The 25,213-nt window shown below is 42.1% G+C and overlaps 2 protein-coding genes across 12 annotated transcripts in view; both read right to left on the bottom strand.

Moving 5' to 3' along the window:
• Positions 1 to 8,857: 8,857 nt before the first annotated feature.
• ly6pge (lymphocyte antigen 6 family member pge) lies at positions 8,858 to 11,716 on the bottom strand. Its single transcript, XM_026309789.1, has 3 exons — positions 11,653 to 11,716; positions 9,730 to 9,846; positions 8,858 to 9,051 (listed from the first exon to the last, which is right to left on the bottom strand). Exons 1-3 carry the CDS (start codon positions 11,714 to 11,716, stop codon positions 8,858 to 8,860), a joined length of 375 nt encoding a protein of 124 aa, XP_026165574.1.
• Positions 11,717 to 12,735: 1,019 nt separating this feature from the next.
• Positions 12,736 to 25,213, bottom strand: part of tacc2 (transforming, acidic coiled-coil containing protein 2) — a 45,647-nt gene continuing 33,169 nt past the window's right edge. For 7 of the 11 annotated variants that reach the window (XM_026308601.1, XM_026308603.1, XM_026308612.1 and 4 more), the window contains 15 exons: positions 23,390 to 24,803; positions 22,152 to 22,209; positions 21,847 to 22,042; positions 21,419 to 21,468; positions 21,138 to 21,247; positions 20,719 to 20,872; positions 20,206 to 20,352; positions 19,747 to 19,839; positions 16,918 to 17,061; positions 16,747 to 16,823; positions 15,727 to 15,770; positions 14,346 to 14,506; positions 14,104 to 14,210; positions 13,724 to 13,844; positions 12,736 to 13,634 (listed from right to left, as the gene is read on the bottom strand). In XM_026308601.1, the coding sequence (XP_026164386.1) occupies positions 13,569 to 13,634; positions 13,724 to 13,844; positions 14,104 to 14,210; positions 14,346 to 14,506; positions 15,727 to 15,770; positions 16,747 to 16,823; positions 16,918 to 17,061; positions 19,747 to 19,839; positions 20,206 to 20,352; positions 20,719 to 20,872; positions 21,138 to 21,247; positions 21,419 to 21,468; positions 21,847 to 22,042; positions 22,152 to 22,209; positions 23,390 to 24,803 (2,942 nt within the window). In that variant the 3' untranslated portion in view covers positions 12,736 to 13,568. The remainder of the gene's footprint in view (positions 13,635 to 13,723; positions 13,845 to 14,103; positions 14,211 to 14,345; positions 14,507 to 15,726; positions 15,771 to 16,746; positions 16,824 to 16,917; positions 17,062 to 19,746; positions 19,840 to 20,205; positions 20,353 to 20,718; positions 20,873 to 21,137; positions 21,248 to 21,418; positions 21,469 to 21,846; positions 22,043 to 22,151; positions 22,210 to 23,389; positions 24,804 to 25,213) is intronic. The other 4 variants (XM_026308606.1, XM_026308605.1, XM_026308607.1 and 1 more) reach the window with 4 other exon arrangements.

Below are 25,213 nucleotides of genomic sequence, written 5' to 3'. Positions count from 1 at the left end.
TTCTTTTCTGTCTCTCTGTCTGCCTGCCCGCCTGTCGGAGTCTGAGTAAACAAGGATGTTTTAGACATCTTCAATGGAAGTATTGCTCATTTGGCAGGCTGTCTTTATTTGATTAATTCATGACTGAGAAAACACTTAAATGCAAAATTCATCTCCAGAAAGTTTTAAAAGACTGTTTCTTAGAAGACAGAGGGTTATCATAAGGTAAGTCAGTCTGAATCAAACCATTCTTTGTGCCAAACCTACTGAGAATTAATCTCCAGTGTTACAGATCTCTCTAACTGTGTTGGTTTTCCAGCTCAGACACAGACTATGATTGCATCCCACTGTTCACACTAACCCCTCATATTAAAAAGTGTGTAACATTGTCCAGAAAATAAGCTCACACTGATGGTACTCCACCTGCCCATGTGAAAGAGTAGAGAAAGTATTAAACAAAGGGCTAGTGAGGTTACTAACACACAATTTCCCTCAGGTGTGTTAGTGGATCAAACCACTGAGTTAAAAGGTCATTTACACACTCAGCCAAAAACATGACTCCAGTGGACGCCACTGGTCGGATGAATGTGTACGCTTTAGTAGCTTTTGCTACCATGAGAATGTGTTTCTGTGTTTCACCTATTATTACTCCTGAATAGCCAAATGTATTGTTAGATCTATTCATCCATCTGTTGTTGTGTCACAGTAAACAATTGGTATTATTAATCTGTGTATTAAAGGATCTGGCAACCCACATGTGTCTAAGACGCTCCAGTATGGTATTTGATTGTATGAAGTTGGCAAAGAGAAGTCCTGTAATGTGTAATTTGTACAGTTACATTAGATTGTCACTGTAATGGTTAAATCTAATCTATGTTAGTGGGGACTCTACATTACTTGTACATCATTAAACAGGTTTTTCCAGGGCATCCCATTTTTACTCAGCCCCTGATGGCCAAGATGTGAAACTGCATTATACCTAAAATAAACGCCAAGTGACCTCAACATTCCTCCATCCCTCCTCACCCCCACTCCCCAGCTTCCCTCCTTACCCCCAGCAGAGAACAGCTTACTGTAGGTCATTACAGTCTGCTGTCAAAACCTGTGACTGCTCCACACTGGAGCCGTCAGGATTAAAGGCTGTGAAAACAAGAACAAGGAGGGAAAGGAGGTGAATGCTGACAGAGGGAGCAAGGCCTTAAATATTTTCTTTCTTCCTCTCTTTTTTCCTGCCACAGTTGACCGCGTGCTGATTCTTGCAGCTCCTTTGCGGGAGACTGCACTAATGTGGAGGGATGCACAAACACGGAGAAACGGGGAAAACACGGATGGAAAACACAGAGTAACATATCATGATGACTTGGTTAGGTTGTGTCGTTTCAGGAAAAGACAGTTGACTTTGCTGAGTGATAATATGTTATATTGTCACCAGTAGTTTAAATGTTGTTCTTAGGGTCTTGACACAATAAATGCATGAGGCTTTAGGCCATAAACAACAGAATTTGGTTGATTTTTTTTCTGACTTGTCTGACCTCACTGCTTTGATGCTCAATGCAGGTTATGACACACCTTTGTCAAATATTTATCCGATATCTAGAAGAAGATGAAACAGTACAGGCATTTGTGTGTGCGTGTGTGTGTGTGTTGTGTTTTTTTTTTTTTTTGTTTCATTCAGAAATTGTCATGGTTGACAACAAGAGCAAATTACATTCTGAATCCGACGCTTAGGGGTTGAAGGGTTGAGGCAGGATTCTTGTATCAGACCCGTGTATCTTTTTCTTCCTGCTGTATATATGTGTTATCTGAAAAGAGAAATCAAGCCATGCACATGTCAGCAGGGAGAATAATTGAATTTATCTCAGCTTTGATGTTGACACAATCAGGAATTTTCAGTTTCAGCCACCCCCCAAAAAAAGATTATCCTCTGCTTTTAACATCTAGCTACATAAAGTAGAATATTTCCTCTTTTAAAAGCACAACCCTAGCTTCATGTCTCCCTTTCCACTCTCCATATTAAATCAGCTCCAGCAAATTGGACAGCATAAACCTGAAACATGACTCCATTACCCACCAACATTAATTTGAAATGAGTGTGAAATAATTTGTCTGTCTGGACCTGCTGTCCTGTGGAGTGGGCCTGTTTGGTGTTTTATTTACCATCACCTCCGTGCCCAGAACTCTGTTAATCCTCTGTTTGTGTTCAAACACCTTAGCTGGTTGCTCTGCGTCAGTCTGTCTCCATGCTGGCTGCTGTGAACAGGCTGTCTAGCTGGCTGCCAGTGGAGCTGATCTGGCAGGCAGCCGGCTGTTGGGGACGATGCCTGATTCCAGAGATGTGTGACAGCAGATAGTGGATTGGTATTGTCTGTCTGTGCGGCTGCCTGCCTCGCTCTATATCTGTCTGTCGGCACGGCTTCTTTTCTTTCTCTCCATCTGTCTGCCTGCCTGTAGGTCTTGGAGTAACCAAGGACCTTAAACATCTTCATAAAAAGCATTATCCATTGGCAAGCCTTTCTTTATTTGATTTATTCATGACTGAAAATATACTTAATCAATACAAAATTCATCTCCTGAAAGGTTTAGAAGACACAAAGTGTGTAAGCTTCAGTACAACTTTCCCTTTTCCATCCAGTGAACGTTCAACTGTTCTCAACATGCTGCCCCCTGTAGGCAGCAAATAAGAGCTGACCCTGTTCCACAGGCCCTTCAGGGTCATCAGCAGGCCCCGTGTTCTGGCTCAGGTCCCTCCCCTCACCCTGCTCCTGAATGGTGCCCCTGATTATCTCATAGTTTTGTTGGATATTCCCTCATTCCCCATTTAAAAGGGCTGCATTACTTCCAGCTCCCCAAACTTGTCAAAACCAATTTGCTTTCCTATTATTCCCTCAACTGATTTCATCATGACCCCTCCTCTCAGTCCTCCTTCCACAAATCCTCAACCCTGCACCTCCCTCAATCGAAACTCCCAACACGACCTGTGCAACCTCTAAACTCTCTCCACCCCCATCCTGTGGACTCCTGTGATTTTTTTTAAACCCACCATCTCCTGTACCACTCTAATGCTGTGTCAACTTCCCCTTTCATTTCCTGACAAACCGTTCAGGGGAATACAGCAAATAGTGGTGAATGAGCCTGTCATACACACACTAACAGTCCTTTGTGTGAATGAAAGCAGACAGTGAGTCACTGACTACTAAATAAAACCTGCCTAATAGAGATCAATGAGCCTGAAAAACTTTTGGTTGCCAGCGTGGGCAGCACTTCCACCATCATATCCTGCACAGCCACTAACTCCCTCATCACGCCCGCCCCACCCATCCCTCTCCCATCAATTAGCGCCTCACCAGTGACAACGCTGAGGATCTTCATTAGCGGAGAATGCTCAATTATATCAGTTGGTATTCCTTTCCAAAACTAATTATCCCAGTTGCATGGTACGGCTGACTGAGCCTGCCCTCGCCCCGGGGCACAGCGGTTAGTGATGTATTTGGTTTTGGCTTCAAGGTCTGCTTTCCTCTCCTTCCTTTTCTTGTCCTCCTTACCCTCCAAGCTCATTCAACACCGTCACTGCTACCATCTCAGTAAAGCCTGATCCCTTTGCACACATCTCCATTATATTCCTGACCCTCTGTGTACTTAAAAAGAAAATGTTTATGAAGATTTTCCATATTCATATTATCCATTTTCCCACTGTAAACTAAGGGCCCATACAGCTCTCGCATGCAGCTCTCGTTCCTCCTGTAAGCCATGGAATTAGCAGACATGAGGTAATTCTACAAAAAGCTCATCATAGGCACCCTCTCTCTATATAATCCTGCTCCTTTGTTCATCCTGTGGGGGATAACAAAAATAGACAGGCTGTACCACAGCTATAGCTGAAATAGAAATGGTGCAAACATTGTCTTCTCATGAGAGGAGGCAGGGAAGGAGGTGAAAACTACGCAGAACATATGGTGGAGACGCTAGCTTCTGTATACTGGCTCAAAGCACGTTTACTTCGAATGTGTCTGCTAATGAATAGCCATGACATCTGAAGTATGTTGTTCAGTGGGAAAATTGCTCCTGAAACCTGTTTCCAGAATGGCATTCTTTATGTTGCAGCTTTTATTTCAATTTCAGAAGTCTATTAAATGAAATAATTATTATCTACATCTTAGACAGTATAAAAGTCTGCATGTGAAATGAGCTAATTACTACAGGCACAGGCAAAAAATACTGAAACAGTTTTACATAGTAGGGATTAAATGGAATAGAAAGGCTTCATTTTCTTTCTTCTTAAGCACATTACATCCATGCTAATCACTTTGTTTTGCATTTCCTGAAAAGGTTTATTAGAGGAAATATTAGTCAAATGTCTAATCATGTTGTACACTTTTTAGAGTCTACGTCCCGTGTTTCCTGTCAGCCCTCCAGCCAGGGACCTGCCTCACAGAAGGTGGGCTATTTAGTCACATTTCAAAGTAGCTCAGGCAAAGGAACACACTCATTACACATAATTCTTCTTCTCTTCTTCCCCACCCCCCTCCCCGGCTCCCTCTCAGGTCACCCCTCGCTCCCCCTTTTGCCTCTCTGAGTCTTTCATTCTCCTTCCCTGTTTCAGACACTAAAAACCCCTTTGGTACTTCGTCCGGAGGTAGATCACTTTAATTCTGCTTCACAGATCTTTTTCAAAAAGACCTGAGACCCGGAGACCTCAGAACCAGTGACCGTTGGGTGAACCCAGGCTGACCGGCCAGGACCCGGACGCTTGTAAACACAGCCATCGTCTCGCGTGCTCCCATTCCATCCCAAGCGCCTCTGTTCCCTCCCCACAATGGCACAAGTATTTGGTGTAGACCAGCAAATGTTCTTTCAGCTCGGATGCGTCTGATTTTGCAACCCCTGGATGTCATCTGAGCCACTGTTATTAGATTACCTCTCTGAGAGCAGCTGGTCAATGATTTAAGAGACTGATGCTTCCAAAACACAACTGATTATGTTTGTTTTAATCACTAGCCTATTTTGAGGGCTGCATCTATGTTCAGAGCTGCTAACACACTCTGACCTGTCCTCTGAGCGTTCTTTCTCCACAGAGGTAACTGTCCTAGATCAACATTTTGCTTTTTTTGGGCCAGATAAGTTGTTCCTACATGAAGTTCGCTTCCCAGTTTGGGAAGAAACTCCAGGTCCTTTGCCTGGTGTCATCAACCCCACGCTGAAGCAATTAGAGTACAAGCAAAAACTGACCACGAGTGGAAAAACTCATTTGACACAAATTGAAGTTATTTTTTTACTTTTTGTATTGACCAGTCTAATCATTTTTGTTGCAGCATGCTGTCATTACAAACACATCATGCAATCAATAGACCAAGCAAATAAATAAGAAAAATTAAATGACAACTTTAAAAGACAATCTGGCAGCAGAAATATGGAAGAATGACTGTGATGGCAGGTGAGTTTCTGAGAAAGACGTCAATCCTTCTAGCGCACAGCCAAATCAAAACACACTCAACAACTAACAAATCCCCTCTGATAACACTCCCACACACACACACACACACACAGACACCAGCACCAAAAAAAATCAGAAACAGAAATCCCAGATATGTCAGTGTAGGGGACATTCAGTGCCATTCTCCAGGAGTGAAACCTGTTTGGTTTATGTTAGAAACCACTGTAAGTTTTTTACAGCCCCGTTACTTTTGCACAGTCTCCCTTAAAGGGCAGCCGACTCATCTTTTTGATGCCTGACGGTGGGATTTGCAGTGATAATGTCTTGAGGTGCCAGAGGATTGGGATTAAACATACTCCAATTTAAACAGCAAAGTTTCCATGGTGATGACCTTCAGTTTCAGCTCAGATGGCATACACATGGGGAATACAGTGACTTGTATTATTGTCCAGAGACGCACCAATTCAGCAGAGGCTTTGGCCATGATTGCACTTTCAAATCCTCTATCAAATTATAAACTCTGTCCCAGAATATGTCTGTCAATGAAAAGTGGAGGTGATATTTCTCACAGCTGTCAAGTTGCAGGAAAACAGTCCCACTTCAGTGAAGCATGAGTGTAACACTGTTGAGCAGGCTGAATTGAACTGTGAGCCCCAAAAGACAAACTTTAGACACCCCCACCTACACTTCAGCAGCGCCTTGGCCTGTCAAAGCACCATCAGCCCCTTTAGTTTAGGCAGCCCTTCCCCTCCAACCTTAATTAAGTAGAAGGAAGCCTTTCCAAAAAAGCGGGTGAACACTGGTGTGGGGCCGCTCTCTCGGCTGTTCGATGTGAGAGACCAGAACAGACTCCTGGCTGAACGGACCAGGAGACTCACGGTTTGAGGTCACTGTCTGTTCTCCACCAGGGCAGTTTGTTCACACTCTCACACCTGCCTGTCAAAGGAGAGAGCAGCAGGACATCAGCAGAGAGAGTCCAGCATGGAAGAGTCCGTTACAGCAAGAAGGGAGAGAGTTTTCACATTTTTAAATGAAGTACAAACCCCAGCGAACAGCAATAAAACAGAACCATTATTATCAGTATTGACTCAAGACAATCTCAGCAGTACCCATGAGGTGTGGTTGGTCAATATGAATTGCAATAGTAGTTTAGATTTCGCTGAAATCAAAGGTGTGGCTAGACTGCCTCACAGTGGAGGCTGTGTGAACTACAGCAGGAGGCATGTTGTGGAAAAAGACAGTCACACATCAAAGCACAAGGAACATTATGTGAAAAAAATCTTAGACTCCTATAAGCTCGAATATTGGTATGACTCCACCTTCTATTCATAATTATGTAATAAACTGCTGATCATAATGTTTAGCTTTACATGCACAACATTGCCTGCAGTGTTTTAATGTTTATCCATGGTTCAGTGCAATGTCTATTACATTGGCTCATTATGGCTATTATGTCTGTGCTTTCCAAATACTGGGGGCTGTGGCACTATTACTACACCAGCTAATGTGGATGATGTCAGTTTGCTAATGTTCACATAAAAAAATCCACTGGAGAAAATTCAGATAAATAACTTCAAACACAACAGCTCAGCTGTATTAGATTCATATTTGGGCTCAGTCACAGACTACAGAGAATTACTTGTATTTCGTATTGACATGTAAAACAACTCCTGTTAACAAATTTAACATGGTGCATATTTTAGCACAATTATTCAATTTATGTTTGGTCTATATTACTAGAAGTGTCAGTCACATCACAAACACTACAAACTGTCAATTCAGTCTTTCAACCAAATTCAACAAAAACATGATTTTGAAAATACTATATTAATGTGGTGATAGGCTTTGTAAATACAGTGATACTGTAGGTTTGTTCCCCACTGGCTGTGCACCAATTAGTGACTTAGAATGATACAAGCAAAGAAGAAGCATGATTACATCTTCAGATGCAGCATCGTCCTGATTATTTTTCTAAGGAATAAATTCTGTCAGCTGGGATGAGGGTATTCCACTAGATCCCAGTGCAGTTTCCCATGTTTGAAGATGCTGAAACAATGACACTTTTCATGTTGTTTTGATCTTTAGAAACTGTAATTCACACAGGAACAGTTACAAAAAACCTTAATATTGCTTATATTTACAGAATTAGTCTGTACATCCATCATTATTACCATTGTTCCACTCAATAGTAGAATATATTTTCTTACAATATAATATATACAGTGAAGAAAAAACAGCCATCCATCGGTTTGTTAAATTAAATAACAATTAATTGTTCTCCATGATGAGAAATGTAAATAAAACAAGTAAAAGAATGTGCATACTGTAAAATTAGTGTTCATCTTTGACAAGCTTAGATGTAACACATTAAACAGTAACTTCTCACATTTTTAAGGAAATTGTAACACTGTATAATCTTCATAAAAATGTATAAAGATACCAGTTATCCTTTTGTACATTACAAATCAGTTTCAAACAAACTACTGCCAAAAAGTGCACGCACTATGGATTGTCACCCACTGTACATGTCTTGTGGTCTTCATAGACAGATATTTTTAATACACTATGTTCTATGTGCAGTAGCCCCTACTTATACAGTGGTCCATCCTCCAGTGAGGTGAGCTCAGTCTGTTTAAAAAAATCTGTAATTCTTTAAGTGACTTCAAAATGTGATGGATTAACAGCATCTGTGTGACACACCTGGCTATGTAAAAGGCTTATGCAGCTTTGTAGAGTGTGAGAAGTGTTTTCTCACCACCTTCCAAAATATCTTGCTCAGTGTGATTGACAGGTAGAAGCCTAATGATGCAGCCACATCCCCACTGACTGTTCTCTCAGTGCCATCTCTACTGTACCACTGCAACATTTGCTGCAACAGGAGCTACAGTATGCTGAAATACTTATGTGAAGGTATGTACGTAAAAAACAATTGATGTAGTAAAATGTCACTTGAAAGGTGATCAGTAAAAAACTCAGTCCTGATTCTCTTATTCTGTAGCTGCACAAACTGTGTGCTGAGAAACAAACCAGGGTGGTGAAACTGAACTCAAAAAACAACTCTTCCTTTTTAATGTAGGACACAAGTAAGAAATTATCACTGCCTGTTATTTCAGCATTTCCCATAGGATCCTCTACTTATTGGCTTAGTGAAATCCACTGAAAGACACATCTATCTGACTGCTGCTTAATGGATTCAATCCAACATGGTGCGTAGCTACGTATACTGTAATCCATGCAGTCAAATTTAGCACCTCAAACAGTTCAGTAACTCCATGATGTCTGGGTTTATGGAAACAAACAGTAAATCAAAGCAGAAGGGTAGTAAGTAGTACAGCCTGTAGTGTTCAGTTAGAGAGGATGTGACTTATGGAGTGAATGAGAACAGCATTACTTGGCCATTGTGTTGCTGATGGATGCTTGCTGGCATGGCAGAGTCGAGCCGTACATCTACTTGAATAAGCAGTGGAGCCACAGAGGCAGAAACAGCAGCAGATAGTTGAGTCCAGGCAGCTGGGAGGCGACGCTCGTCACATTGCAGTCATCACTGTAGCAGCAGTGAACCCTGACGCCTGGCGCTCTGTGGCCCTGGCTGTTGGCGTGACTGCAGAAAGACTTATAGGAGCATGACTTCATCACCCCACCTGACAAACAGACCGAAAATCAAATTTAGTTACACTGTTTTAGCAGCTGCCTCACACAGACCAACCAATACAAATCTGATTGAACTTGTTCCACTAGTAAGACTGACCTGATTTATTTGACTGAATAATTTGGGCTGTAAAAGTTTAATCTTGTTTTTCATTCTTAAATTTTGATTTCGTGACATATAGTGTGTATCCAGTATTTGTACACTACAACACCAGAAATTAATTTGGAGACACTGGTGCCTCTACGGTGTTTCATTTACCAGCAGCATAGTGGCTTCTCTGTTCCTCCATGTATTGATAATTAGTAAGGTACTGTATATTCTATGTAAGACCCTTACCCTGTGCTTGTTTAAGTTAGGAAACAGTACTAACTTAATTTTGTGAAGTGGAATTGTCATGGTGCCATGAACACATGGTGTCCTAATTAAGGATATGGATCGAGTAGGAGTAGAAAAGCTTCTCATTCCCTTAAAAGCCTCAGACCCCCTGCTAACTGAGATATGTGTCGAGACGGCATCCTGTCCTCCATTAAACACACACAAACACACACCCACACATGCAGATACAAATAGAGCTTCACATGTTTTTACTGTTAGTTGCACAAACACACAAAGTAAACCAGTAAAAAAAAAAAAAAAAAAAAGGCTACTACACTGTCAATGTTGGACTCACTGTCATGGCCCACCACCACAGCACAGGCATCAGAGTAGTTGGGACAGGATTTGGAGCCTTGCCGGTTGCAGTCGTCATTGTTGGAGCCCATACAAGTATAACATCGCAGAGCCTCACCTGATGAACAGAAAAAACATGCTACAGCAAAAACAAAAACACCAACTAAAGCAGTGCAATCAAGAAAACATGACATGATCTGTAGAGCATAGTTTTATCACGGTGGAGTCCAGTTCACATTACATGGGGCATCAAATATTTTATTTAAAAAAGACAAGTATGACGCCATGTTTATAGATTAGGAACAGCAACATGAACCATATAATAAATTAATGTTATTCTTAAGTTATTGACTTGATGCTATTGATTTAGGGAAATTAATGTACGATTTACCAAATACCTCAGTGGTGGTTAAAAAAATGCCCTGTGTCAGATGTATTCACATCAGCTGATGCTGCTCATCCTACTGCTGTGATGTTTGCCCTTTGAAAACCACAGGTACAAGCGATTCTTAAGACAGCAGCTCCACTGCTCAGTAAGGACTGCATTACTCTGTGGCACAGCCAGGGTCATTGTTAGTTAAGATCCGATGCTGTCTACATGGGCCCTAACTCTAGATATTTTTAGCCTTTTCTAGCACAGGATCTTTGGGTGTGATGAGCATGTACACACGGGCATGGTAAACTCACGTCTGATGTGACGTGACGTGATGTGATGTGATGTGATGTGATGGGGTGCTGTACCACAGGCAAAGCGAGAGTAAAGTGAGGAGAGAGCACTAATTGCTCAGTTCCTTCACACAAATCTTCTCATATACAGCAAAGAATTAAATGTGTGGCCTCAGATTTGAAAACGTCTTTCTACTCAAACTTTAAAAGCCCACTTCAGCACATGAAACATCGAAATGTCTTTGTAAAACTCTCCAGAGTTAGGAGCAGTTAGTTGAGAACTAGCTGACCTTTGAAATATCACTTTAACGCTTCCTTTTGAAAACCTCTAGCCTTCTCCTAAATTCTGAAATAGCTCTTCAGACACAGCCTTTAATACTGCTTCCTAAGAGGATCAAGCACAGTGAGAATCACTGAAAGTTTCAAACATACTTTGTAAAAGCATATCTCTTGTCTCTTGTATCAAAATCTCTTCTTTTAATCATAACTTTGACTTTTATGATGGACAAGGTGCTCAGACATATAAAGTGTTGTCTCTATACAGATATGGACCAAAGAGGTAAAATATTCCTATCAAAACAACAAAGCAAGATAATTGGACAGGGTGATGAATTACCAAAACGTCGTTATATCAGCACTATTACATGTTTAACAGTAGAACAATTCAAACAACAACAGCAAATCAATATTTCTTGTATGAATTTAGTCAGTTTTCTTGTGTACTGTGTGTTAGTATGGCAAATAAACGCCCTTGCTGTTTGGAGCTGACCCCAATCTATCCCCACAGCACAGCCGCTCTGCACACATCCTGTAAGTATTAGCATTCAGGCCTATTAAGAGATTAGTTTCTGGGATTGCATGCTAGTTACAGAGGGATGACAGACGGGCCGGAGGAAAGCAAAACTCAGAACTGCCAAGAAAATTAACAGCATTTAGCAAACCTGACATGGACAAAATGCAGTGTCTTTATAAGTGTTTACTGTAACATAGTCCTAGTAGAGTTTAAAAAAAAAAAAATCATGCATGGCATTCTCTAAGGAAGAAAGACAACTGCAGTGTTGTTATAGCCAACATTTTCCTGTCCTGGTGTCTGAAATCAGAGCCAGTTTTGACAGGTTTCGACTCAAAAGGTAACTTGCCTCTGATGACAAAAATAACTCCAAACTATTCTTGGAGCTTCAAAAGCGGCAGGGATAACAGGAGGAAGGTCTGATGAGAAAATTTTAAAAAAACCAAAACAGATACTGATAACACTTACTGCTGGTTGCTAGCAGGACCAGGGAAAGCAGGAGCAGCAGACAGTACTGGACAGCTCTCGTCATGGTGCTGGTGGTCCTTGGTCGTCCTGATCACACAATGAAAAGCAGGTTGTTTGCTCCCAAAGCCCCCTGAGTTTAATCTGAGCTATCAGATGAGTTAATATCCCCTCCTGGACTGACCAGGGGATTACCAGCTCCTCCACTGGGGCCTGCAGCTCCATCTTAAGGGTCAGTGGTTGCCTCAGCCTGGATGGGCAAAACACCAGGACTCATTCTGCATCTTTCACCTTACTATTGTAGTCTAGTCACACTCATCTGCAGTTTGGCCCTTGGCTCCCAAGGTATCTGTTGTTGTGTCCAGTGTAGATTAGTATATATTCATTGCATTTGCTTACATAGCTATACTATAAAATTTTATATATAAATTATAAATATTAAATATACTTGATATAAATAATGCAGCTACTTCTGCTGGGCACTGGACAGATTACCTCTGCATCCAGTAACTAATCAGAGATCCTACATTACAGTTCCAAGCAGTACTGTATGTCATTTCAGGTTGGCTGCCATCTGTCTAATTTACAGTGGTATTACACTACACGTTATACAATATGTGTCTGTTAGTAGAAAGGTTTGCTGAAAATCTCCCAGGGCTTTGATTCCTAAGGCCTTTGTGTCTGATGTACCCTTTCAGATGAATCAGGTACTCCTTCAGTGGCACAACCAGAGTAGAAATATTTTCATAAAAGACAACGTGTTGTGTTTTAAGCTTTTACAATCATACTACTACTGCTGCTGCTGCTGAGGCTTAAATTTCTAAAATGTAACCTCTACTTGCAGTGATCTACTGCAACCTCTCGCCTTGCTGTGTTTTCACATACTCAATTGCAACATTTAGTATGAAGGCATGTCCTGCTGTGTGTCTACTGACCGGTTATTGTAGCTTGTAATTTACTGGTTATTTTGTCAGGAAAAAAATTGAGCTATTACATCAGTGTATGTGATATCCCACATGGAGGCCCATTGAACATGTTGTGCTCAAACGTGCTATGTGTTGGGAATGAAGCAGAGTAAACCTATCATGCTGTATTGCCATCTTTTATTGCACTTTTTAAGCAGATGCTGTACAGTAGCTGTGCAGAGAAATTCTTCCTCGGTGTGACACAACAACCATAGTGGGACTATCCATCCAAAATTAAGTTACTCTTGGTCACTACTGAATACAGTTACGATTAGTTTGCTTTATATCAAAATAAAATCCAAAAAATAAAGTCCCACGATTTCATCGAGAAAGCTATGATAAGTATGACAATTATCTACAAGGTTACATGAGAGGAGCAGGCTGAGAATGACAGAGTAGCTATCAAAAATGCAGATACTTGGAATTTCCAACAGTATATACAAAAATTTCTTTCTCACATGCACTAAGCTGTTGTGATAGTTTGCGTTCTCTTACTGCTGTGTCAACATTTAACAAATGAATCTAAATCTCTGGTACTTTCTCTTGTATTGAGAGGAGACAACAACAGGAGTGGGTAAACAGTCTTCTCCCTCTGGCTGTCATGGCAACATCATTATAGATAAATTTAACCCACAAACAACGCTCTCACTTTCTCGTTGTCATACGCACATTCACACACACGGACACGCTCATTAGTGATATGGTACATTTGCTAAAGTTTTAAACCCGACCCCCCCCCCGATACAGTACGATACACTGACACATCAAAAAAGCACAATGTGATTAGGAGGAAGCCATTCCCATGGATTCTGTATACACAAAGTCAGTAGGAAACAAAACTCCAAGACCACTTTGGGCTGAGATGTCCATCAGTCCTTAAAACAGTGGATTTCATATCCTCTTCATTTTCCACTCCTCTTCCCTGTGAGGTATGGACAGGCTGTGGCGTGGCCGCTAACTCTTCCCCATCTTAGCGATCAACTCGTCACAGATCTTTGTTAACTCCTCAATCTCTTTGTTCTGTAAAGTGAGTGTTTTTTAAAAATTCATATATCTGTTCACATGAAAGTTTTTCTGATTTCATACCTTATCTCTGACCCATCACTGACCTTTTGCTCCAAAGTGCGCTCCAGGGAGTCTACTTTCATTTGTTCTTTCCTCAGACTGGCCTGGTAGGCGGCCTGCTCCTGTTTGGCCTTAGCTCGCACCTGAGCGATCTCTGAATTAGCCCTGGAAACAGTAAACAACAATAATCAAGTTCTCTCTCCATAGCCTCTGTAAACCTAGTCTTATTTAAATCTTCATGTTATCAAGGCAATTCAGAGCTAATCTTTAGAAAGTCCAAATAGCTGCAATATAAATAAAGAAACAGCTACTTATATTGGCCTGCAGTATATCCAAGCATAATATTGTAATTTAGTGTTTTGAATATTATTATCCCAGTCATGGTGGAATAAACAGGAAAACATGACAGTATGTACAGACTGACTTGTCTAGTTTCTCCTCTGCATGAATTTTCAGGGCTTGATAGCGCTGCTCCTCCTTACGGACTCTGGACAAATACTCCTGAGCACACTTCTTCAGAACGTCTTCATTCTGAACAGAGTGAAAAAAAAAAAAATAATTTCATGCCTTAAAGATTGTCAGACTCACTTTTAGATGACTTAGGCCATGAAGGCCTGTCCTGCTGAAAAGCACTCATTAGCTATTAATAATTTCTGACTTAGTCACCTTGCGAAAGCCTTCCAGCACATCTTTCATCTTCTCGTAACGTCGGAAGAGATCGGCCAGAGACTTTTCCACGGAGTTGAGGTCAGCCAAGGCCTGGTCCTTTTCCATGATCAGTTGCTGGATGGTGTGGTGGGAGAGAGACTTCTCCTTCTGGTCATCCTCTGATGGACACACAGAAATATACTGTAGATCAGATCATCACTCTATGGCACAATTACTGTTTAAAGACTTACACCAACACACACACAAAAAACACAAAGGCTTTATTTTTAACATTATACCAAAATGAATTCGGGGGTTAGTGTGATACAACGACATTTTATACTACATTACACGAGTACTTCTGATCAACCAGTGCAGCATGCAAACAAAAACACTGAACAATGGGAAAAATCAAAGAGACCTGTAAACTTTAGAAATGGAGCTGATTTGAGTATCTTCTACTTTTCAGAATTAAGTTACAAACCTCTCCCACAGGATTCAACCGTGTGAACTTTTCTTTGTCTGTCACAAGGTTAGATGAGCAGCTTGCATAACTCACTAATTCTTGCTTCTTTTTACCAATTAAAAATTCAGTGTCTCAAACATTAAAGATGAAATGTCAAAAAAAAAAAAAAAATGGACCAACATATATACTAGATGAGATGAAGAAAGTGAGCACATCTGCTCCCCTCTCTGACGTACGAATGGAGGGCAGACACAAACAAGTGAAAGACAAGTCCGCATTACTCACCTGGCATGCCTGTCAGGGTTATCAAACAGTAAGGGGCAAAGATGGGAGCAGAACAGAAAAGAAGGGACTGTGTTAAGTCAAGCTGGGAGGGCAAGGCACGTGAGAGAGCCGAGTGTTAGATGTGAGCAGAGACAGACTGTTCCTTTATGTGGCAGTGTTTTAATGTGAGTATGAATGAAATTAGACAGCAGGGAAAAACAAAATCTTCAGCAATGCCCCCATGTGGCAGAAAAGATATAGGTGAGAGCAGGAATAATGCAGAGAGCGAGCCTGCAGTGGAAGCTGATGAGTCCAGAGAAGTTGGACACGAGTGTGCAAAGGTGAGCACACACTCTTCCAATGACAGCAGGATTCAGTTCATATCCATCAAACATGAAATCAAGCATAGCAAAACTAGACTGTGTAAAAGAATTAAAAAAAAACTTTGCTCTCTGACTTCAGTGGCGATGGTTTAGGACACACAAACACCTTGTACGTTTTGCTCATTAAAACAAAAAAACAGAAGTAAAAGTAGCAGAGGTCGGAGAATAACAGTAGCTGGATTAAAGTAAAATTCATGTGCACTGAAAATACACAACACTGAAACCTGTGACCAAGTGCTCAGGTCCTGTAAGCAACTGGAAACTTGTATATTAACAATGAACTCACCTATCATCTGTGCAATCGTCTTCTCATACTCAGCAACAATTCTCCTACAAAATTAGAAATTGTAGATCATCACTCTAAGGCTGGTGTTGTACAATATGACATGAAATACTTCAAAGTGAAATAACAGTCTCATTTCACACAATTCATACATTTGTTTCCACCAATGACAATAGAGGTTTATTTACACACCCGTCTTTCCACCCGTGTCTTCCTGTGCAAGATGTCTAAATGACAACGAACAGCTGGAATAGTAGTCATACAGCTGTGGGTCTGGCACCTCTGCCAAACAGTTTACACTTTTTTCTTACACTCATATGATTCTGGGAACCTCCTCCAAGCCAAGGACATGCAGGGCCCCTAAGGGAGCCTTGTTTTGGGAAAAGCAGGTTGCTAGAGGATTTATTAAAGGATTAATTAGCCATACCTCCCTTCTAGCCTTTTAGCCTCTCCTTATCCTGAGCCCAATCAGTCAAATGAATTAAGCCCTACCTTATCCACACTAACTTAGCTGTGGCCAGCTGGACCCACACCCACCACCTGCTGACACAGAACAGGGCTTCAGTACTGCCTATCTATATCTCTTTGAACCGTCATTAGTAACCATTTGTTAGACATGTTGATCACCTGTTAATGTAAATGTGAGCGTAATCTCAGTTTTGAGCCGTTGTCATGCAGTTGGTGGGCTATAATCCAGATGACAGCAGCATCCAAAACACATTTTCTCATGAAAAACTTGTTTATTCACTCTAAGACTCATATACATATCAACCACATCCATTTAACACTCTAACACTCATAATAAGATTTGCTACTTTAACTGGCTCTCCCACTCTTCAGTTAAGCATGGCTCTGTTTAAGTGCGATAAACCAATTGACAGTTGAAATGGTGATAATGGGTAGAGACACTAAACATCATACCATCAGTAGCATTTAACAGAAAAAGGTGTTAAATCCATGCTCCTTTTCATGGGTGGGACCTCTCTGTGATATAAGTGATAAACTCAAGGTGCCACATCTTACCTCATCTCCACCACTTCCTGGCGACTGTCTTCATACTTCCTCTGCCACTCCAGCACTTCTTTCTCCTTTGTCACAATCTGAGGAGGTTGAGAAATGTGTTAAGTGTGAGAGGTTAGCACTGAAGCAGAAACAGAATTCCTAACTAAAATAAATAAAACATTTCTGGGGCACCTCCTCTCGTGCAATTCCCAGCGAGTGGTCCAGCTCTCTGGGGAGGTGGGGACTCTCATCTTCGATGTAACTGGTGGTGGTGGCCCTGGTGTACAGCGAGCTCTTCGACACAGCACTTTCTATCGGAGATGACACGTCTCTGTGCTGCTTCCATGAACCAAAGGACAGAAGAGACAGGAAGGGAAACATAATCAGTTACAAACCGGACCGAGCTCAGGATAGGACACCCTCACCCTCGGGCCCACACGCACATTCTCAACAGGATTCCTGAACCAAACCGCAAAGCAGCATCAAAATGTACCACACAGCAAAATCAATATGTAAATGAGGCAGGCTGGTGATGATCCTGAAGACCTGGTCAGCTGCCACATGATTGGATGAAACAGTCTTCAATGCCAGAGTATTAGGCAAGTGATTGGCTGATGCTGCCCCCAGCTGAGCGGTCATGATCACCTGGTTTTTGCTGTAGCTTATATGTGACTGGGTCCAGGCAAGGCAGAGAGGAAGGAGGGCAGCATCTGATACAGCAAGGACTGCATCATATACAGGAGAGGGAGGGTAGGGTAGCAAACTGGGCAGCATGACGAAATAGATGTTAGTTTCATGTTAAAGCTTTTACAATTCCAGAGAATGTGATGTGAGATTAACCAGAAACTTCACAGGATGTCTCAGCACTAAGAGCCTGACTTTGGATATAGTGTACTGGGACTTACTAAAAAAAAAACATGGTATGCATCATGTTCATTGCCCTACTCCTCACACAGAAAATTATATCAAAATGCAAAAACAATTTAGTTCAGGTACTATTTTGGGTCCCCTAAAACTGCTCTTAAAGGGATTTAGACATTATTGGGAGAGCAGGATTACAGGAGGATTTGAAGAAATGGTGGCTAACTGGGAACAAGTACACTGAGATCTACTAACAAGTGGGAAAGAGTGCAAAGTTTTTGATCATGCTGGAGCAGTAATTTCACGACTCCAACGAAAGTCATGGACCTCTTCTGACTGGGTTTACCGTCCCAGTTCAGTGAGGTTCAAACTGAAGCTTTAAGCAAGCTTTAGCTCAAGCTCTATTTTTCAGAAACCACCCCCAAAAATTATCTCGTGGATTCCTGCTGACCTGAGAGCAAAATGACATTCCCTGAATCCATTTTGCTCAGTCTGAGAAAGTTTTTATAATGAAATACTGTCATGCGATATGCTTTCTATTTCAATATTTAATTGTACTTTGTTAATTGAAATTTCCAAATTCTCAATGAATGAAATTACCACAAAGTAATTACTACACAAACAATTAGCCAGTTTTGCCTGGCTGACAAAAATAAATAAATAAATAAATCAGCATTTTTAAAAAAAGTACTCTTTCCAGACCATTCAGGATGATGTGCAGAAAACATTTTAGTGCCATTTTCAATGAATAATCATACAGAATTGAAGAAAAATGACTTAATGTGAATCAAATCAGTTGAAAAGCTATAAATTGAAGTCACAAGATACTACAGCCAACAAAAATAACCCAGTAGCAGTCTACAGGAAAGATATTACTCTAGAAATAACTACAGAAGACAGAGACACCTTGTACAAATTAGTGCACAGGGATAAAGAACAGCTATGGTAGGCATCAACTGAGGGTAGACATTTCAAAAAAGGCTCTGATTCTCTGGATCTTGGACTTCTAGGGTCTCTGGGAGCTACAGTACAGTACTGGGAGCTAGAGTACAGAGTGCAGTCTCTAGGTATTTGGCTTCGTTTCTAGCTCCATGAGGGGAAAGTGCTGGATTTTTGTTTTAATTTGAAGGCACTTTAGACCACTTTAATTTTTTAGTTATTTAAAACAAAACAGGCAAAAAATGATTAAAAATGTTTATGACAGACACGTAGATAGACTGCACCGTAGCCAGATTACTATGAGGACAGATCACAGGGGTATAACATTACTCTTACTTTGAATAAGGGTGAACCGTTGATTTTCCACCGCCGTGTGCTGGGTTTCTTGAGTCGAGACTGCAAAATGTGCGGGACAACAGAACTGAGATTTGGAAGGAAAGAAGACCAGGAAGCGCCTGTCCTGCTCCAACTATTTTTCCACAGTGACCATAAACTGTATATTCACCAAAACATCATGTTTATTATTTCTAGTCATGTGCTGTTTCAACACGAGGTCACCTAAGTGAACGCTGACACCTACCTGATGTACCGTTTGTTAGTGTGTGTTAGTCTGGGAAAGGGGCCAAATCGCAAAACAAGGATGTGACTGCAATTTGGGCCGATGACAGCAAAGCATCCACAAATACATCTCTCTCTCATTACTCCTCAGCCTAATCTAAGTCTAGTGTGTGACATTCCCAGTAACGTACATGCTCATGTAAGCCTCTTGTGACCAGGCAACATGCATGTTGCCCAACATGCATAAAAAGGCAAGGGACTAAAGAGGCACAGCATTTACAGGCACACTGTTCCTGAGGAGTCGATTTGAGAGAGCTCGCTGCTAGTCAGGATGGGAGCTGGACGCATTAAGCCATGTTGGAAATTTCATATGTAGGGACTGAAGAGGTGGCAGGACTGTGGATGTAGTGGTGCAGCCACCATGTTGATAAGCCCATGGGCTCACAGTCACACTCAGAATGACGTGTTTAGGGAGAGGGATAGGCAGGCCGAGACACGCTCATGCACACACATTGCAGTCACACAGTCAGCATTTACACACCTGCTATTATGCACTCATCTTTCCTCTTGCTTCCAGACACACACACACACACACACACACACACACACACAACCACACACACACATACACACACACAGCAGGTACAGGCTGACTCAGAGTACCTGGGGGGTTACATTGGAGAGGGAGGGGCACTGAGAGATGTTTTTGGCTACCTGCAGAGCCTCTATCCTCAGGGCAGCAAGCACCAGCTCCTCCTGGGCCGCACACATGTGGGGTGGGGAATGGATGATGGATTTCAGGGGTAAGGAAGGGAGAGTTGCGGCCCAAGGACAAGAAAGCAAAGGGAAAAATATAGAAACTTGAGTTGAGCACACACTTGCTGCTGTCTACTTTTCACACACCATCATTCTATTTCTCTTGGTAAGCTAAACAAGTGCAACTAGAGTACGAGGAGGAAAATGAAAGAATGAAATGAAAAGGCAGGACGTAATATGATGACACAATGGAAATAATGTTCATATAAAAACATACACCATCACATATCAGGGCCATAAATGAGTTACCAGGGCCAAGGCCTATAAGGTTTATCAGAAGGGGTCATGTGTGGTCTGTCAACACACCTGTAGTTTTTGGGCGAATGCAGTAGGGTTGGTCTCAGCCAGGTCAGGCTCCAGGTACTGAAGAGGGTCATCGCACTCAGACAGCCTGTCTAACAGGGGCATGGCCATGGCAGGAGCAGGGGCCTCCACGGGGCCCAGGCTAGGGGGCTACAAGGGCACCAGGAGGAGTAGGCAGAGGGCAGGGAGGAGGGCAGGGGTCAGCATGGCTAAGCAAGCGCTGAGTGTTTGTTTGAGTGGCAGCAGTGGGAGCTGAGTCACTAAGTTCAAGCTGGAAACTTCAAGTGTTGGACTGACTACTTCTATCAGCAACATTGCATTCATGTTGGAGGGCAAAGTAATAAAGGAAGTGTATTGTGACACTCCCCATGTGAATAAACAATGGAACAGTGTACACTACGGTAAATGTTATAAAATCAAAACTGACATATTAACCTCATATGACGATGACAAGACACAAAAATGGTATGTGTGATAAATGCTCCCTGCGTTGATTCCTTAGAAAGAAAAGCTCACCTGCTCATCCCTCTCTGAGCTCTGTGTTCGGCTAAGCGACTCGCTTTCTCTCTTCCTGCCCTTGTCCCCAGCAGAGCCTTCGGGACCAGGCCGAGAGCTTAGCACCGGAGTCTTCATACCCGCTGTTATCTGGGCCTCCATCTCCTCAAAACTCCTGCACAGAATGAGACATGATAATGAGAGAGAAAGGGAGAGAGAGTCACATGGCATGTAATGCATTGTATATAATTGAAAAACTATCCTCGAGCAGCTGAGCATTATGCAATCCAAATGACTGTGGTTTACATTTAGCAAACTAGATAAACAAGTTAAAAAGCTTCATTGACAGTGAACACACTGCATAATGCATGAAATACTGAAAAGTGATGATACATATTTACAAAGAAACAGAGTAGTAAAGTAGAAGTAGAGTGTTGTACCCTGTGCAGGGGGAGTTGGGCTCAGATCCATGTGCACATGTATTCTTGGTTAAGCTGTCAGACACTGAATCCAAATTCAGGTACAAAGATGGCTTCTTCACGGACAACGGCTGCAACACATATCAGAGAATGACGCATAAACTTAGAAAGGTTAATTCACTTTGCTTGTGGTGTCCAAATACCTCATATGAATCTCCCCCATTATAAATGCATGAAGCAAAAACAGTAGATATCAGACAAATGGACACAAATAAAATCTATTAATAACTTCAAATACTCACAGGTGAAGATGAGCCAATCTTCTCCATGTACTCAATTTCATAGTCTTGCACTGACACAGAGATAAAACAAAGCATTAGATGACAGAGGAAGAAATGCCAGTGTTATACTCTGGATGGGATCAGCAGATGAGGCAGGGCTCTTTGTTCTCTCTTTCATCTCTGACCCAGATGGGTTGAGCCAGACAGCCCCTGGGAAGAGGTGGCTCTCTGGAGGTCAGAGGTCAGTAGAGAAGTGGGCCACCAGGCTCATTTTACTGCCACAAAAAATCAATAGAGTTGCTGGATGAATAAAGTGATTGCTGTGCATAAATGGTGTGAAGACCTTCCTTTTGATTGTATGCTATGATCTCTTTTACTGTTTGTTTACACTCAGGTGGTTAGAGGTACAAAGACAGATCCAACAGAGTCTCACAGCAGTGATGTCTCACCCGCAGTCTGATGAGGAAGGCTGTTCTCATTAGCGAAGGACGTAAGGTCGCTTGGCTGAGGGAAGTCTTGTTGGTCTGCATCCATATCGTGCAGGGCTGCCCACTTGTGACTGGTGGAGGAGGCCAGCTTCTCCTCATCTGTGGCATGGTCGTCCTGTTGGTGGAGGGTGGGAGGTTCATCTGCAGGTGTAGGATCCTGCAACACAAAAGAGGTGGCAGTCACAGAGTGAGAGGGAAAAACTACAGGTAGACAAATTTGGTAGAGCCAAGTGAGAAGGTACAACAATGGGGCATTAGGTACACACCTGGGATGAGTCAGATAATGGGGATTTCTTTGGTGACCTCTTCACTCTAAAAGTATTACTGAGAAAATGAAGAAAATGATCACTCATCAAGATCCAGACTCATGCAGCACCTTCAGTACTCTTCAGTATATTCAACTGCTACATATCTCAAATCTTTGTATAGTCACAAATGCTGAAATGCAAACAAAAGTTGGGTGTGTCTATAAATAGCATTATTGATTTTGCAACACTGTAATAGCATAATCTTGTTGTAGTCTCTGCGTAGCTAAAATGAATGAACAGTGAAATGTGTGTGAGGAATGTTGAATCCATTTAGTAACTGCACAGCCAAGAGTATTGATAAATGAATGTTATGAATAGTTTACCTTTCACACAAACTGACATATAACATAGATCCTAGAAAGGAATGTATTTGGCAATGTAGTAGGGCAATCACAATCTATTACTGCAGATGAACTGTTAGTGGCAGGTTTTTACATTTGTTACTTCGATTCTCAGTTCATAGATACTATAAAACATGTCTTCTCAGAGGTCTCTGGATAACAGTATAAAACTAACACTATTTCATGCTCTGACCTGACTGTAAAACACATATCTGACAGCTCTAAGCTGAAGCACGTCACTGAGCACTGCTGCACTGACCTCCATTGGTAGTACATTCTAAGGCTCTTGCACTGCTTACCCCACTGACTGCACTGTGCTACGTCGCACTAAATAGCTCTACAAGCAGAATTTCAAGCTTGTGTGATACTGAGATAATATACCATGACTAATAACTGGTACTTTCATAGATGAGATCACACTGTACATAATACAGAATTTAAAAAAAACAAAACAAACTGAAAACATCTATCCTCTAATTAAAATGAAGAGAATTAAAAAAGGCTAAATGGCATAGTTTAAAAGTGGGTACAAGGGATTGGGTAACATGCTGCTTAAATGTAAAGCCGCAGGGAATTAAGGGTCAGAAAGGATGGATGGTAGCGCTGCCCCTGTACTTACAACAGACAACATAGAGAGGACACACCCCTGGACTTCCTGTGACATATGACAATACACAGACACAGGTGACAGAGAGACAGACAGAGGACACTGGCATAATAGACAACACAAACAAAAACTCACAGAAAGAGGTGTAGGCCTTTCATTGTACATTACAATGCAATACAATGTCCTGCAAGTGAGCGAAGACTCTCCTATAAATGTGTGGCACTGTGGTAAATACAATGTTAACTTACGATTTGATGGGAGTTTTTTTCTTCTTGGCAGGTTTGTTTTGATTTTGGTCCTCCAGTTCCCCGATGTTGTCATGGTCATTTTCATTGTCATAGTCATTGGATGATAGTTCAAAGGAGGCAGAGGCCTTAGGAGGGGAGTTAGCAATCTTATTGGAGGACCTGAAAGGGTCTACGGTATCATCAAAGTCATTAGAGTCAAAGTTATATGATGGCCTGGAGAGTGTTGGGGAGTTGGCAACGGCTCTCTTTGAAGAAAATGGATTGAAATTTGGATCATCCCACTTGTCAGGTTCAAATTTGTAAGATGCTTTAGGAATAGGGATTTCATCCTCGTTGCCATTGTGGGCTGCTGGAGGATCATTGTCCAGCTGCTCTGTCTGCACTGGAGGGGCTTTCTTCAGCCCTAGCTTTGGTTTCCTCAGAGGCATCTTGGCACCGGGTTTCTTGCCCACTTTCTTGGGTGGGGTAGAGGCCTGGTGTGATGCCTCACTGCTCTCCTCAGAATAGTCAAACTCCAGCCTTACTGACTGGCGCTTAGAGATAATAGGTTGCTCTTCAGGGTTAGTGATTGGCTCCTCCAGAGGAGCTGGTGGACGTTGCTGCACAGCAGGGACAGAGGGACTGTCTGATGGGGTGGCAATGGGGGCACACACAAGATCTTTATGACCTAGAACAGGGGAGTTGGCAATTTTACTACCTCCAGTCTTGAAAGGGTCAATATTCTCAAAATTATCTGGATCCCATTTGTAGGAAGCACTGGGAGGAATGGGAGATTCGTCTTTGCCTGGTGGACTACCAGAGAGAGGGGTCTCTTCCTGGCATAGAGGTAAGGCAGGGGCGACAAGGCTCTCCTCCTGGCTGGTATGATTGGTCTCCTCAGGGAGAGGAGGTGGAGTCTCCACACGGCTCTTCCTGGTCCTGCGAAGGGTTCCCCCAGGACTTGGGGTTGCAGATCCACCCTCTGCTTCCTCCTGAGCCTGAACTGGACCGGAAGTTTGGGGCTTTCCCCGTTTCTTGGTCTCTGGAGTGCTGCTGGATGAGGCTGGTCTTGGACTCTCTGGGTTGGAGTTTTGTCTGAGAAGAGGTTTCTTTTTTACAGAACCAGGACGAACTTTCTTGGGCCTGTGGAGAGTTCCTGGGGCACTCTCAGTGCCCACGCTGAAGGATTCAGAATGTGGACGAAAACCTCCTGTTGTGAATCCATCCAATGGACCAGAACTGTCTAGGTCTCCTCCCTGGAGGCTTAGGGAACGTGTCAGAGTGTGGCTTGTCGAATCTGCAGCAAAAAGGTCGATGTTGTATGTGCCACTAGCTGCAATGGGCTTGTTCTCATCAAAGGCAATGGACGGGGAATGGCACGTTGGATCAGTTGAAGTCAAGTTAGAAGCAGGATCCCCGACTGAGGTGTCTGCTACTGCAAAAGACACCAAGACATAATGTAAAGAGGTTTACAGCTGTTAAAATGACAAAATAAAATGTATATGTTTAAAACTGAGATGACATTAGGACCATCTTTTAACTGGTAATGAAACTGTGAGCAAATAATGCAGCTGGTTTTGAAAGGATTCAAATATAGACATAAATAAACGAGTTTCTCAGATGGACAGAAAGTCCTAAAAATAACCACAACAAAAAGAGAGCGATTGTGATTGGTCAGCCTTTCTTAGATACAACACAAGCCTGTTTTGTGTGGTCAAATGCTTCTCAGCAAACAAAGCCAGATGTGAATTACCACTTTATTCCACTAGATGGTGGAAGAACACTTTTTTTTCTTCTGCCTTACTGCTAATCTTTCAGTAGCACAACAGAGTATCATGCTGAATC

This window comes from Mastacembelus armatus, chromosome 15 (genome assembly GCF_900324485.2).
Source record: "Mastacembelus armatus chromosome 15, fMasArm1.2, whole genome shotgun sequence".
In the NCBI taxonomy this organism is placed as follows: domain Eukaryota; kingdom Metazoa; phylum Chordata; class Actinopteri; order Synbranchiformes; family Mastacembelidae; genus Mastacembelus; species Mastacembelus armatus.
Note: the sequence above shows the minus strand (reverse complement) of the source record. Positions and strands in the feature narration are given on the sequence as shown.

Bases quoted from the DNA above. Each gene is read 5' to 3' on its own strand.
- ly6pge (XM_026309789.1), bottom strand. From the start codon at position 11,716: ATGACGAGAGCTGTCCAGTACTGTCTGCTGCTCCTGCTTTCCCTGGTC. The intron at 9,847-11,652 runs GTAAGTGTTATC...TCTGTTCATCAG, and splicing joins GGTCCTGCTAGCAACCAGCA to GTGAGGCTCTGCGATGTTAT. The intron at 9,052-9,729 runs GTGAGTCCAACA...TCTGTTTGTCAG, and splicing joins TGTGGTGGTGGGCCATGACA to GTGGGGTGATGAAGTCATGC.